The sequence below is a fragment of the Heptranchias perlo genome, chromosome 29 (assembly GCF_035084215.1).
Source record: "Heptranchias perlo isolate sHepPer1 chromosome 29, sHepPer1.hap1, whole genome shotgun sequence".
Taxonomy (NCBI): domain Eukaryota; kingdom Metazoa; phylum Chordata; class Chondrichthyes; order Hexanchiformes; family Hexanchidae; genus Heptranchias; species Heptranchias perlo.
This window is the reverse complement of record NC_090353.1, coordinates 35614462-35630989: the sequence shown is the minus strand read 5'-3', so window position 1 is coordinate 35630989 and position 16528 is coordinate 35614462. Positions and strand designations below refer to the sequence as shown.

The 16528-nt window shown below is 45.0% G+C and overlaps 1 protein-coding gene across 1 annotated transcript in view; it reads right to left on the bottom strand.

The window, feature by feature from the left end:
* Positions 1 to 16528, bottom strand: part of yjefn3 (YjeF N-terminal domain containing 3) — an 87329-nt gene that overhangs the window by 33009 nt on the left and 37792 nt on the right. The window contains exon 2 of the mRNA XM_067968637.1: positions 775 to 883. Coding sequence (XP_067824738.1) covers positions 775 to 883 — 109 coding nt within the window. The remainder of the gene's footprint in view (positions 1 to 774; positions 884 to 16528) is intronic.

Genomic DNA, 16528 nt, shown 5'->3' with positions numbered 1-16528 from the left:
TATACACCAGTACTGTATCAGTGTGAGAATATACACCAGTACTGTATCCGTGTCAGATTTTACACCAGTACTGTATCAGTGTGATAATATACACCAGAACTGTATCAGTGTGAGAATATACACCAGTACTGTATCCGTGTCAAATTTTACACTAGTATTGTATCAGTGTGAGAATATACACCAGTACTGTATCAGTGTGAGAATATACACCAGTACTGTATCAGTGTGTGATAATATACACCAGTACTGTATCAGTGTGTGAATATACACCAGTATTATGCATTTGAAATCCAGTAGAGGACGTTTCCACTTTGTTAAAAAAAATTGTGTTGAAAATGTTATATTTGAATATTGCTCCTACCTGGAATGTTAGTTGTTGAATGTGTGCAAAATTCCCTGCTTCAACCTGTAATCTGTTTGTCTGTAATGTTTGGCTCATTAAAATCAAATGTAAAAAATAATTGCCACTTTTCCCCAAACACTCAACAAAAGGCCGGATCAGAGGGAACTCTCCCCGTTTCACTGAGTCTGATCTGGAGCTGAACCGTTTGCAATCGGCTGCCAAAATACTTCAAGCACAGGTGACTACCTGAGCACGTTACCATGCCAACCTGCAGTCTCTTCCCCCCAGCTGCTGAGACGAGCACTGCGAAAAAAGGTTGTGAAATGAGGCTACTTGGCCTTTGTGCTTGTGTTCAGTAGGGCTGAAACCAGTGCTGGTGATGTGAAGGGGAGGTCAGGAGCATAGGAATAGGGTGACCATCCATTGCCTACCTTCGCTATTGCCATGGCACAGCTGTGCCCGCAGATCTCTATCAGTTGCTGCTGTCCAAATCTGTACTCCTCATACAGTTCCTTCTCCATTGCCCTCGCCTCTTCTTTACTGCAGAATATAAAAGTAAGATGAAGCAGTGACAACACGACAAACTCCCTGTCTCTAACCCCAATTATGGTTGTCAGCCTTGTCTCAGTGGGCAGCACTCTCGCCTCTGAGCCTGAAGGCCGTGGGCTCAAGACTCCACTCCAGCGACTCGAGCGACATATTCCAGGCTGACGCAGGGAGTGCTGCCCTGTCGGAGGTGCCGTCTTTCAGATGAGACATTAAACCGAAGCCCTGTCTACCCTCTCAGGTGGACGTAAAAGATCCCATGACACTATTTCGAAGAAGAGCAGAGGAATTCTCCCCGGTGTCCTGGGCCAATATTTATCCCTCAAGCAACGCCTGAAAAAAGCTTATCTGGTCATTTATCTCATTGCTGCATGTGGGATCTTGCTGTGCGCAAATTGACTGCCGCGTTTCCTACATTACAACAGTGACTACACTGGAAAAGTACTTCACTGGCTGTAAAGCGCTTTGGGACGCCCTGAGGTTGTGAAAGGCGCTATATAAATGCAAGTCTTTTATTACAGAGATAGATTGCAAGTTGAACATCAATGAGCTCTGGCAGCAGGGGTGGCTGGGTGCTACAGTGCTTTGATGCACCGTTGTTCGACTCTGTGGATTACAAGGACATGGGTTTGCACCTGTGACTCTGCACAGGGCAAGTGACCTATCTCAGTCTGGCTGGCAATGCCGGCCATGATGTATCGCAGAGGATAATATGTAAGCTGCATTGTGTCACATTACATCATTTATATCGCACCTTTACCGGAATAAAACGTTTCAAAACAGGGCAAGGATCGGAAGGATGCCCGAGTCAAAGGAGCAGAGGGTAGGCACAGCCCTGCAGAGCTGGAGGAAGCCGCAGAAGCAGGGAGCAGCGAGGCCATGGAGGGGCCTATAGACAAAGACAAGAATTTTGAATTTGATGCGTTGAGAATGGGAGGGGCCATTGGGGGTTGGCGAGGTCAGGAAAGATGGGGAGTGGGACTTGTGCAGCACAGGATGTGGGCAGCAGTGTTCCAGACAAGCTGCAGTTTAGGGTGGAGCTCGAGAGGCCGGGAAGGGTGAACCTTGTAGTAATTGAGCCTGGAGGTGACAAAGGCACAGATAAAGGTTTCATTGACATGAGGAAAATAACACACAGGATGGAGTGTGTTACACACAGGCTAACGCACAGGCTGGAGTGTGTTATACACAGGATAACACGCAGGCTGCAGTGTGTTACACACAGGATAACACGCAGGCTGGAGTGTGTTACACACAGGCTAACGCACAGGCTGGAGTGTGTTATACACAGGATAACACGCAGGCTGGAGTGTGTTACACACAGGATAACACACAGGCTAGAGTGTGTTACACACAGGATAACACACAGGCTGGAGTGTGTTACACACAGGATAACACGCAGGCTGGAGTGTGTTACACACAGGATAACACGCAGGCTGGAGTGTGTTACACACAGGCTAACGCACAGGCTGGAGTGTGTTACACACAGGATAACACGCAGGCTGGAGTGTGTTACACACAGGATAACACGCAGGCTGGAGTGTGTTACACACAGGATAACACACAGGCTGGAGTGTGTTACACACAGGATAACACACAGGCTGGAGTGTGTTACACACAGGATAACACACAGGTTGGAGTGTGTTACACACAGGATAACACACAGGTTGGAGTGTATTACACACAGGATAACACACAGGTTGGATTGTGTTACACATAGGATGACACACAGGTTGGAGTGTGTTACACACACAATAACACACAGGATGGAGTGTGTTACATACAAGCTGCAGAGTGTACAATATGTGGACTCAGGTTATGGCCAAGACCCACAGTGCAGGACACCAACAAGTTGAAAAGAATAGGAGAGAAGACTTGAGTTAATCTTGAGTTTTAAGAGTATGTAGGTTGTAGGAGGAAGGTTTTGATTAATCGCTGCACAGTTAGATTTGATTTTGTAATTAATGCTAAAGATAAAAATAACTATACAGAGGTGTACAACTTCAAAAGGGCAAGTGTTGGGACTGTAAAAAAAGTTCTAGGGAGGATGATTACAACTTATATTTACATAGATCCTTTCTTGAGAGAAGTTTGGGAAGGCGATTGGAAGAACAGACGATGAGGTAGGTTTTGAGGAAGCTGTTTTTGAGGAAGGGGAGAGAAGTGAAGGGGAAGGAATAGGGAGAGAATTCCAAAGTCTAGGAGCAGGGTGGCTAAAGGTTGGGCCACCCAGGGTGGTGTGGGGGAGGGGATTAGGGGTTGCCAACCCTCCAGGATTGTCTTGGAATCTCCAGGAATTAAACATTAATCTCCAGGTCGCTGCTGTGGACAACACCCAGGAGAAAAATCATAGAGACATTAAGTCAAAATTGTGCATTTACTTCATTTTCGTTGAAGAGTTTAGTTTCTTAGTTGTAAAAATTATTGGAGATGGGGGGGAGGGGAAGTGGCGGGGGAAGGCTATTTGACTGGGTGAAGCGGTTGGAGGTGGGAGGTCAAGTGATGAAACCTCCAGGAATGCATCCAACCATAGTTGGCAACGTTAGAGGGGAGGCCTGGGGGAGGGGGTAGATTAGACACAATATTCCTGGAATTTGGGGCTGGAGAAGATTGCAGGGCGGTGGGGGGGGGGGGGGTGGGGGGAGACCGTGGATGGGTTAGAAGGTGAGGGCCGGGGAATTTCCTCGGAGCTGCTCCCGCTCTATCACCGTAACTTCACCTCAAGTGCATCCGAAACCTCACTTATGCACGTCCAGCGCAGTTACTGTGGCGAAGCAGGTCATTGAGATCGATGTGCTATAGGGGACAGGGAGGAAGGGAAGTATCTGATTCTGAGAAAAATGACATGTTCTGAAGAACAATCTGGGCCTGAAACATTAACCGGGCTTCTCTCTTTTCAGACACTGACACACCTGGATGGGCGCAGCTCCAACAACACTCGAGAAGTTGGACACTATCCAGAACAAAGCAGTCCGCTTAAGTGGTACCCCATCCACTGACTTAAACATACAGCCCCTCAACTATCAATGGCTACAGTGAGGCAGTCTGCAATTTGCCCCAAAATGGTTTTATAACACTGCTTCACACTGCTTATCTCTGTAACCTCCTCCAGCCCTACAACCTTCCGAGATCTCTGCGCTCCTCCAATTCTGGCCTCTCGTCCATCCCTGATTTTCATCGCTCCACCACTGGCGGCCGTGCCTTCAGCTGCCTAGGCCCTAAGCTCTGGAATCCCCTCCCTAAACCTCTCTGCCTCTTCGCCTCCTTTAAGATGCTCCTTAAAACCTATCTCTTTGACCAAGCTTTTGGTCACCTGTCCTAAAATCTCCTTATGTGGCTCGGTGTTCAAACTTTGCTTGATAATCGCTCCTGTGATGTGCCTTGGGATGTTTTACTGCATAAAAGGTGCTATATAAATGCAAGTCATTTTTGTTGTTCATGGCAAACCCACTCCCACTCTGACATGGTTGAAGGAGTCTGCCTTTACGAACAGTGTTTAGGAACATGGGAATTGCCAGATGACAAAAGACCAAAGTCCATCCAGTTCGCCTTCCACCATCCTGGTAATCACATGATGCAAAGATAATGGAGTCGTTGATTAATCATAGCAATCAATCTCTATCAATTAGTCTCCAACAGACCCAGACATGAGGTGAGGAAAACCACCAGGTGGAGAGCTTTGGTCACCAATGGGTGACAGTGCAAAAGTTTACTTCAATAGCAACTCAAGGTGCACATGAATTACGTTGATATTTGAAGCAAGGAATCATAGACTGGCATATTTCGGTCTTTAGTAATTGGCTTAATTAGTGTTTCTTGCCCGATTCCTTTGCGTGATACAGCATTGCTGCCAAGCCAAGTTTTCAGTTCAGCGAGCTGATTTTCAGTGCATCTTGTGAGTGGGAGTTTTATGAATACTTTAAATGCCAGGAATAGAACCCTGCGAAACCCTGCTTGTCACCACCCCCTCCTCAGCAGGAGTCCTCTCCTCTTATCACCTTCATTGACAAGCCAATTTTCTTCCTTTTTATATGATTAAGTCGATCTCCTGTGGTGCTGAACATGGGGAGCGAAAGAATGTCCCAAAGGCCATTTGCTGGGAAGCCCTGTTTCTCACCAGTTCTTTCAAGCTACAGGGCTTAGCGGATGTGGCAAGTTTCTCTTGGGATTTCCACCAGCACATTAAGAACAGGCTGCACCAGCACGGCTCACACGCTATATAAACAGTAAACAGGAGGTTCATTTTTACCTTCACCGCCTGGGCGGTAATCTGGCAGAGAGGATAGCCCGCCCAATGGAGACCCACCCAATGGGGAACTCGCCCAATGGAGACCTGCCCAATGGGGAATCCACCCAATGGGGAACCCACCCAATGGGGAAGTTGTCCAATGAGGAACCCACCCAATGAAGATCTCATCCAATGGAGACACACCCAATGGGGAATGCACCCAATGATGACCCGCCCAATGGAGACCCATCCAATGGGGAACCCGCCGAATGGAGACCTGCCAAATAGAGATCTGCCCAATGGAGACCCACCCAATGGAGACCCACCAAATAGAGACCCGCCCAATGGAGACCTGCCAAGTAGAGACCCACCCAATGGAGACCCACCAAATGGAGACCCGCCCAATGGAGACCCGCCAAATAGAGACCCACCCAATGGAGACCCACCAAATAGAGACTCGCCCAATGGAGACCCGCCCAATGGAGACCCGCCAAGTAGAGACCCACCCAATGGAGACCCACCAAATGGAGACTCGCCCAATGGAGACCCGACCAATGGAGACCCGCCCAATGGGGAATTAATGGGATGAAAATGAGGCAGGTTCTCCAATTGTGCTGATCCGATTGGCCAGACCTTTGCCCAGTAGGTGAAGGTCACCCTCCTACATGTTTAACATGAAAGCGTCCTATCCTATGATGCATTAGTAGAGGGCAAAAAACAAACAGAGTTGGGATTGATCATTCTCTAGTTCAATACTCTCCAAATTACCTTAGTGCTTGATTTGCCTAGTGAGTATGGCATGGTTATTTATAAGGCAAATTGAGCACTAAGCTAATCTGGAGAACACTGAACTACAAGTTGGAACAAGTTATACTGACAGTTTACAGGTGCTTTATCTGAATGCATGAAACATTCATAATAAGATAGACAAATTAATGGCACACGTAGAGATAAATGGGTTTGATAGGAGCCATTACTGAGACGTGGTTGCTGGGTGACCAAGGTTGGGAACTAAATATTCCAGGGTAGTTGACTTTTTCAAAAAGACAGACAAAATGGAAAAGAAATGGGTGTAGTCCTGATAATAAAGGATGACATAAGGACAATAGTGAGAAAGGAACTTCGCTCAGAAGATCAGGAAGTAGAATCAATATGGGTGGGAATAAGAAATAACAAGGGTCAGCAAACACTGGTGGGAGTAGTTTATAGGCCCCCTAACAGTAGCTATACTATTGGACAGAGAATTAATCAAGAAATAAGAAGAGCCTGTAACAAAGGTAATACAATAATCATGAGGGACTTTAATCTTCATACAGACTGGGCAAATCAAATTGGCAAAAGTAGTTTGGAGGACGAGTTCATGGAATGCATTCGAGACAGTTTCCTAGAACAATACGTCATGAAACCAACCAGGGAACAGGCTATTTTAGATCTTGTCTTATGTAATGAGACAGGGTTAATTAGTAATCACATAGTAAGGGATCCTCTGGGGAAGAGTGATTATAATGTAATAGAATTTCATATTGTGTTCGAGAGTGACATACTCAAGTAAAAAACGAGAGTCTTAAACTTAAACAAACCCGATTACATAGGTATGAGGGGCGAGCTGGCTAAGGTAGATTGGGAAATTAGATTGAAAGATATGATGGTAGATAAGCAATGGCAAACATTGAAAGAAATATTTCATAATTCTCAATGAATATACATTCCATTGAGAAATAAAAACTCCACAGGAAAAGTGATCCATCCATGGCTAACTAAAGCAGTTAAAGATGGTATTAGGTTAAAAGAGGCTTATAATGTTGCCAAGAAGAGTAGTAAGCTTGAGGATTGGGAGATTTTTAGAAACCAGCAAAAGATGACCAAAAAATTGATGAAGAGGGAGAAAATAGAATATGAGAGTAAACTAGTAAAAAATATAAAAACAGATCGTAAGAGCTTCTACAATGTAAAAAGGAAGGGAGTAGCAAAAGTAAACGTGGGTCCCTTAGAGGCTGAGACAGGAGAAATTATAATGGGGAATAAGGAAATGGCAGAGACGTTACACAAATATTTTACATTGTCTTCACAGTAGAAGACACAAAAAAAATACCATAAATAGTGGGGAACCAAGGGTCTAATGAGAGTGAGGAACTTAAAGCAATTAATACTAGTAAAGAAAAAGTACTGGAGAAATTAATGGGACTAAAAGCCAACAAATCCCCTGGACCTGATGGCCTACATCCTAGGGTTCTAAAAGAGGTGGCTGCAGAGATAGTGGATGCATTGGTTGTGGTCTCCCAAAATGCCCTAGATTCTAGAATGGTCCCACTGGATTGGAAGGTAGCAAATGTAACACGGCTATTCAAGAAACAAGGGAGAGAGAAAAAGGGAACTACAGGCCAGTTAGCCTGAAATCAGTTGTCAGGAAATTGCTAGAATCCATTATTAAGGACGTGGTAACGGCACTTAGAAAATCATAATATGATTAGGCAAAGTCAATATGGTTTTATGAAAGGAAAATCATGTTTGACAAATCTATTAGATTTTTTTGAGGTTGTAACTAGCAGGGTACATAAAGGGGAACCAGTGGATGTTGTATATTTGGATTTTCAAAAGGCATTCGATAAGGTGCCACACGAAAGGTTGTTACGCAAGATAAGGACTCGTGGGGTTGTGGGTAATATATTAACATGGATTGAGGATTGGTTAACGGACAGCAAACAGAAAGTAGGGATAAACGGGTCATTTTCGGGTTGGCAGGCTGTAACTAGTGGGGTACCGCAAGGATCTGTGCTTGGGACTCAGCTATTTACAATTTACATTAATGACTTAGATGAAGGGACTGAGTGTAATGTATTCAAGTTTGCTGGCGATGCAAAGCTAGGTAGGAAAGTAAGCTGTGAGGAGGACACAAAGAGTTTGCAAAGGGATATAGACAGGTTAAGTAAGTGGGCAAGAAGGTGGCAGATGGAGTATAATGTGGTGAAATGTGAGGTTATTCACTTTGGTAAAAAGAATAGAAAAACAGAATATTTTTTAAATGGTGAGAAACTATTAAATGTTGGTGTTCAGAGAGATTTGGGTGTCCTTGTACAAGAAACACAGAAAGTTAACATGCAGGTACAGCAGGCAATTAGGAAGGCAAATGGTATGCTGGCCTTTATTGCAAGGGGGTTGGAGTACAAGAGTAAGGAAGTCTTGCTACAATTGTACAGGGCTATGGTGAGGCCACACCTGGAGTACTGTGTACAGTTTTGGTCTCCTTACCTAAGGAAAGATATACTTGCCTTAGAGGCGGTGCAACGAAGGTTCACTAGATTGATTCCTGGGATGAGAGGGTTGTCCTATGAGGAGAGATTGAGTAGAATGGGCCTATACTGTCTAAAGTTCAGAAGAATGAGAGGTGATCTCATTGAAACATATAAGATTCTGAGAGGGCTTGACAGGGTAGAGGCTGAGAGGCTGTTTCCCTTGGCTGGAGAGTCTAGAACTAGGGGGCATAGTCTCAGGATAAGAGGTCGGCTATTTAGGAGTGAGTTGAGGAGAAATTTCTTCACTCAGAGGGTTGTGAATCTTTGGAATTCTCTACCCCAGAGGGCTGTGGATGCTCAGTCGTTGAGTATATTCAAGGCTGAGATCAATAGATTTTTGGACTCAAAGGAAATCATGGGATATGGCAATCGGGCGAGAAAGTGGAGTTGAGGTTGAAGATCAGCCATGATCTTATTGAATGGCGGAGCAGGCTCGAAGGGCTGTATGGCCTACTCCTGCTCCTATTTCTTATGTTTTTATCACCCATGAGGCCAATACTGGAGCATGGTGCGCAGTCTTGGTCACCCTACTTTAAAAGGAATATAGATGCGTTAGAAAAGGCTCAGTAATTTCAGGTCTAAGTTATGAAGAAAGACTCAAAGGACTAAATTCATTTTCACTGGAGAAAAAAAAGGGCTGAAGGGAAATTGATACCGATCTTCTCACTTTGACTTGGACCTCCAAAACTTAAGTGCTCCGTGTAGCCTAACAGTTAAACACAGTGAAACAACGCATATGGAAAGTCTTTAACAACTCTGAGCTGTTGATAACTTTGGCTGAGATTTGCATTGAGATCTCATGTCTAGACAGATGATCTTATCTTCCTCGTGAAGGAAGAAAGCTCCTTTGACACCAATATATTTTTCAGTAAATGGGAATGTGAACATGTAGTTACCTTATACATTAAGCATGAATATTGTGCCACGGAATATTCCAGTGAAAGGATTTTATTTACAGTGGATTCCCGAGATTGTTTATCCATCCATTATTGGCTGAACGCTCCCAAGCAATATTCTCATTTGTTTGTAAACAGACAATCAGAATGATATCGGGGCTTAGAGGGTTAAATTATGAGGACAGGTTGCATAAACTTGACTTGTATTCCCTCGAGTACAGAAGATTGAGGGGTGATTTGATTGAGGTGTTTAAAATGTTAAAAGGATTCGATGGGGTAGATACGGAGAAACTTTTCAAGAACGAGAGAACATAATCTTCAAATTAGAGCCCAGCCATCTAGGAGGGAAATCACTTTTTCACACAATGGATAGTAGAAATCTGGAAATCTCTTTCCTCAAAAGGCTGTGGATGCTGGGGGACAATTGGAGATTTCAGGACTGAGACCGATAGATTTTTGTTAGATATGGGTATCGCGGGATATGGAGCAAAGGCAGGTAGATCATAAAGGAAGATGAAGTGAATCAGGAAGCATTGACTAGGTCACCACAAGTCGGGTTTTAAAAGAGAAGGAAGAAAGAAAGAACTTGCATTTATATAGCACCTTCCACTGCCTCAGGACGTCCCAAAGTGCTTTACAGCCAATTAAGTACTTTTGAAGTGTTGTCACTGTTGTAATGTAGGAAACGCAGCAGCCAATTTGCGCACAGCAAGATCCCACAAACAAAAATGTGGAAATGAACAGATCATCTGCTGTAGTTGGTTGAGTGTAAATATTGGCCAGGACACTGGGGAGAATTCCTCTGAGCTTATTCGTAATAACGCCGTGGGATCTTTTACGTCCACCTGAGAGGGCAGACGGGGTCTCAGTTTCACATCTTATCCGAAAGACGGCCCCTCCAACAGTGCAGCGCTCCCTCAGTACTGCAGAAGACGGAGGGAGATGAGGAGTCCCACCGTTTGGAGGTCCCAGGAAAGAATGAGTCGAGGAGACCGGGCGACAAGTCTTGATTTCAACACGGTGAGGATGCAGGGAGAGGGGAGAGTGGGGGCAATGTGGGGGGGCAGTGGGTGTGTCGTCCACTTCGCCTGCCTGATATATTTGGCGGGAGGGCCTGATCAATGATGGTCGGGAACATCGAATGGGTGAGCTGCCAGTGCTAATCGCGATCCGTACAGGCAGCCGGCTGATTGGGAGGAGGGCAATTCAATGGAGGGGTGGAAATGTCAGGAGTTAAAGGGAGCGGCGGTTTATCAGAGCAGGGAAAGGTTTTGCAGCAAGGAGATCAATTGGAAGAACTTTTAAGGCTCAAAACACACAAGGAACCACAGTAAAAATGAGCAGCATTCCTGATTCCAGCTTTCCCTCATTGCAGCTACGGAGGACCCCTTTAAATCCTGCTGGGAATGGTCAGTATCGCCCATGGGTCGTGGGCGAGTGGAGGAACTGACAGTAGAGAGCAAAATGGCACCCAGGGTCTTATCTGTCTCATTTGACCTCGATTTGACTATATTAATGAGCTCCCCCCCCGCCCCCCCTCCCTTTTCCGACAGGTGTTCAGGCCGCCTAAATCACGGTCTGCCTGGAAATCAGGTTCCCTCTACCGCCCCGTGTTTAGGAGTCCATGGAGTGGGCGTGAGCCATAAAAGGGCCCCAGTGTGAGGGAGGCGGTATGAGGAGCTGAGGAGGTACAGGAGAGGAGGACTGATCTGGGTAACATGGAGAAAGGGGCCAACGGCTACAGCCTCTCGCTCTTCCCTTAAGTTGCTCTTTAAAACCTACCTCTTTGACCAAGGTTTTGGTCACCTGTCCTAATATCTCCTTATGTGGCTCGATGTAAAATTTTGTTTGATAATCGCTCCTGTGAAGTGCCTTGGGACGTTTTACTAGATTAAAGGGCCTTATGAATGCAAGTTGTTGTTGAGAGAGGAACTGATAGGGTTGCTTAGGCAGCATACTTTTCCTTGTTGGTGTTTTATCTCTCGGTTTCTTTTACTTTTCTGTCCCTCTCTTTCTGTTTCTTTCTCTCTCTTTCTCCCTTTGTCTGTCTGTCACTATTTCTTTCTGTCTCCGTTTTTCTATCTCTCTCCTTCTGCTTCTTTCTACCTCTCTTTGCTTCTCTTTATCTCTCTGTTTCTTTTTCTGCCTGTTTCTTTCTCTTTTTCTTTCTGTTTTTCTCTTCATTTCTTTGTCTCCGTCTCCCTTTCTCCCTCTATTTCTTTCTCTCTCCAGTTCTTTCTTTCCCTTTCTCCCCCCCCCGTTTCTCTCTCTCGCTCTCCATTTCTTTCTGATTCCTTCTCTCCTTTCTGTTCCTCTCTCCGTTTCTTTCTATTCTACCGCCCTCTCTCCTTCGCCCTGTTTCTTTTTGTTGCTTTCTGGTTTTTTCCTTCCCTTTCTCTGTGTCTAATTGATGGCACTCACCGCCCTCCTTCCTCCCTGTTGTAATCGCTGTCACTGCGCTAAGGGAGGATCTTGAAAGATCTCCAGATGAGCTGACACGGATGAACTATTTCTTGTTCAGAAGAGATTCAGCTATCTGGCAAATTACTACAATTACAGAGTTAGACAAAGAAGATTTTGTGGGGGGGTTTTGACTCCTTCTGATCTTAAGCAAAGATTTAGTCCTTGACAACTGGTGATTGAAACTCACAACTTAATTCTGTGTCTACCTTCCTTCTGGTATATAATTTATATTCTAGAGAGAAAAGCTCAACATTTTCTCTGTTTTGGGTTTAAATTCCAACAGTTCAGGTCAAAATAATCTCTGATGGTCCAGTAAATAAATGCAGCTCCAGTGGGAGAGTACAGAACAAGGGGGCATAACATTAAATTAAGGGGTGATCTAATCGAGGTGTTTAAGCTGATGAAAGGATTTGATAGGGTAGATAGAGAGAAACTATTTTCTCCGAAGGGGGGAGTCCAGAACAAGGGGGCGTAACTTTCAAATTAGAGCTAGGCCGTTCAGGGGTGATGTCAGGAAGCACTTCTTCACACAAAGGGGAGTGGAAATCTGGAATTCTCTCCCCCAAAAAGCTGTGGATGCTGGGGGACAATTGGAGCCTTCGAGACAGAGATCGATAGATTTTTTTTTGTTGGGTAAGGGTACCGAGGGATGTGAAGCAAAGGCGGGTGAATGGAGTTGAGCCACGATCTGATTGAACAGGATGGAGGGGCTGAATGGCCTCCTCCTGTTCCTATGTTCCCACTGCCCAGCGTGCAGACCAGGGCAGTCCCAGGTTTGGATTCCCAGGCTGTGCTGAGTTAGCTGATCCCACCCAGGGCTGCACCTGTGGTACCACAATTGGTGTCAGTGGCCCCTAAATTCCTTAGCGCCTGAAAATGGACATGATTCCGGAGACACGCTCGTCGATGATTGGCGGAACAGCGAGGCCCGGAGGAGTAGTTGAGGAGAATAGCATAGATGCATTTTAGGGGAAGCTAGATAAACACATGAGGGAGAAAGGAATAGAAGGTTATGCTGATAGGGTGAAATGAAAAGGGATGGGAGGAGGCTCGTGTGGAGCATAAACACCAGCATGGACCAGTTGGGCCGAATGGCCTGTTTCTGTGCTATAAATTCAATGTAGTTCTATATAACGTTATGACCTTGGGCCACAAGCTGCGGGCACCTATCAGGCCTAGTGGGGCCTTACCAATTTTGCCTTGCACCAAGGCTCAAAGGTACGGGGTGGGGGGTGGGGGAAAGTTGGGGGAGACAGAGGCCCGCCGTTGTTTAGTGGAGCCAGAAGCGAACGTCATTGGGTGCAATAATGTTATGGTTATGGGACTGGTCGAGCAGCACCAGCAATTGAGTTCAACTCACACCATGACAAGTTGCAAATATTGAGTTCAATAAATGATAATTTATGACCTGGAAGCTCCCAGATTGTTGTTTAAAAATCCAGCTGGTTCACTGGCCTAAACAAGGCTAAAGTTCCATAGTATGTGTTTGACTCTTAATATCCTCTGAAGTGATCAGAAAGCCGCTCAGTTGTACCAACCAGGGATGAGCAATAAAATGTGGCCTTGCCATTGTTGACCACCTCCTGAGAACGAATCAAGAAAACCAAAAGGAGTAATCTTCCCCAAAACTGTCCTCACAATCCACTTAGCAGCCTGGGCAGAGCGAGACTCTAGAAAAGAGAAGACTGAGGGCTGACCTGATTGAGGTCTTTAAGATTATGAAGGGGTTTGATAAGGTAGATGTAGAGAAGATGTTTCCACTTGTGGGAGAGACCAAAACTGGGGGTCATAAATATAAGATGGTCATTAATAAATCCAATACGGAATTCGGGAAAAGTGGTCAGAATATGGAACTCGCTACTACAAGGAGTAGTTGAGGTGAATAGCATAGAGCATTTAGGGGGAAGCTAGATAAATACATGAGGGAGCAAGGAATAGAAGGATTTGCTGATAGGGTGAGATGAAGTAGGAAAGGAGGAGGCTTGTGTGGAGCATAAACACTCATGTTTCTGTGCTGTAAATTCTATGTAATTCCAATTCCACAAGAAACTATACTCCTGTAAGTCTAGGCGTCTTTTTTTGAACAGGTTGGGCCTGGAAATACCAGTTGGAGCAACGAGCGGTGCCAACATGTTTAGCCACCCTGGTCTGAAATGTGAGCAGGAGCCTTGTTTCAATAGTGAAATGAGGCCTGTGCTCATTTCCGGCAGCTGCCAGGCCCACCTATTTAAAAAAAAGGCCCCGACCAATTTAGCAGTGGCCTGAATGTGTGTTCAGATCAGGCGTGGGCCTCTGCCCTGCTCAATTGATTACATAGAATTACATAGAAGGTACATCACAGAAACAGGCCACTCGGCCCAACAGGTCCATGCCGGTGTTTATGCTCCACACGAGCCTCCTCCCTCCCTACTTCATCTCACCCTATCAGCATATCCTTCTATTCCTTGTGTTTATCCAGCTTCCCCTTAAATGCATCTACACTATTCGCCTCAACTACTCCTTGTGGGAGCGAGTTCCACATTCTAACCACTCTCTGGGTAAAGAAGTTTCTCCTGAATTCCCTATTGGATTTATTAGTGACTATCTTATACTCATGACCCCTTGTTCTGGTCTCTCCCACAAGTGGAAACATCTTCTCTACGTCTACTCTATCAAACCCTATCAGGTCACCCCTCAATCTCCTCTTTTCTAAAGAAAAGAGCCCCAGCCTGTTCAATCTTTCCTGATAGCTATAACCTCTCAGTTCTGGTACCAACCTACTAAATCTTTTTTGCACCTTCTCCAGTGCCTCTATATCCTTTTCATAATATGGAGACCAGAACTGTGCACAATACTCCAAGTGTGGTCTAACCAAGGTTCTATACCAATTTAACATATCTTCTCTGCTTTTCAATTCTATCCCTCTAGAAATGAACCCCAGTGCTTGGTTTGCTTTTGTATGGCCTCATTAACCTGCGTCAAAATCACGTTTGGTGATTTGTGTGTCTGTACCCCCAGCTCCCCTCTGCTCCCTTATCTCATTTAGACTCTTATTATCCAAACTGTATGTGGCCTCCTTATTCTTCCTACCAAAATGTACCACCTCACACTTGTCTATATTGAAATTCATTTGCCAATTACACACCCATTCTGCAAGTTTATTAATGTCTTCCTGTACTTTGTCGCAGTCCTCCTCAGTATTAACTACACCCCCCAATTTAGTGTCGTCCGCAAATTTTGAAATTGTACTTCCGATTCCCGAGTCCAAATCATTTATGGTTATTGGTTACTGCTAAATTCCATGACTCATTGTAAGGCCATAGATGAACACCCCTGCTGCTACACCCAGGTGGCCATTCGTCACATTTGCGCTTGGATGGTGAGCGTCAGCCGGCTATTTGACCGTTGAAGGGGCATCGTATCTAAGCTCGATCCAGCCCTCAACCGACGTCCAATGGCGCACTTTTCCAGCGATGGGCCTAAAACGGGCACGGCGATGCTGAATTTTAGCCCCAGCGTGTCGCCAGTTAGAGAAGGGGAACATCAGCCAGAGTCCCTGCTCCTGATGGCCAGAAAGTGCGGGTGTGGGAGTCAGCCGAGGACAGGATCGAGCTTGGCTTCGATGCCCCTTCCGTGGTTGAATAGCTGGCTGACGCTCACCATCTAAGCGCAAATGTGAAGAATGGCTACTTAGATGTGGAACCGGAGTAAAATCAGTGCCTGACAGTCTCTGGCCTTACAATGAATCAAAGAAGAAAAATTGTCAATTTTCTTCTAAATTTGCATATTATCAAAACAGAAATATATCACGAAAGAATTTATTTTAAGAAAGAGGCGGCAATTTAATTTGGGTGGAATAAATAAGGATCTTCACAGCTCCCACTGCCAGTCTTAAATGAAAGGAGAGTTGACTTTGAAAAACTAATCAGGTTTTCTGACAGCTCAGAAAGTTACAAAGGATGCATTGGTTAGAGAGTCAACTAATCCCCTCGTTATCCTGTTCAATTACCCGAATTTTGAGAAACTGATTACCTTCTGAGCTAGTGGTGGCTCCTTTTGAAGAGTCTGACACTGGAGATGAGGGTTGAGGGAGAAAATTTTAAAACAAAAGAAAGAACTTGCATTTATATAGCGCCTTTCATGACCTTAGGATGTCCCAAAGTGCTTTACAGCCAATGAGATACTTTAAAAGTGTGGTCACTGTTGTAATGGCAGCAGCTAATTTGCACACAGCAAGGTGATAATTGACGAACTGGATTCTTTACCCTCAGTCTGGTTCAGCAAACACTGAGTCGAATACACCTTTAAAGTTCAACACAATTTTATTAGCTGCAGCAGCTGACCTATTCTACAGAATCGATTTCAACTCTGATAGAGTCTTGTCAATCTTATAGAACAGGCGAAGTTACATGCGAAGATCCATACAATTATACATTTTCAGACAGGGGAGGGACATGATTATCAAAGGGTTAACACCAATCATAAGCTGAGTCTGGTCAAGCCAGGCTGAGTGACATAATGGCCGACCACTCACAGGTATTGTGTATGCCAAGGAAAAGGGAGGCTTCCTTATCTTTGGCTTGGTATGATTTTCGGCCTTGCCTGCAAAGACCCCTACGCCAGAATTCAGCTTTATCATATCTCTTCACTTGATTAACACAAGGCATGCTTATACATAAAGGAAATTAATAACGTAAACAGGTGGTCAAAGAAAAGCTCATTGTTTCTAATTCTAGCTAGCAAAATGGGCTACTTAATTAACCCTTGGTTCACCACACTG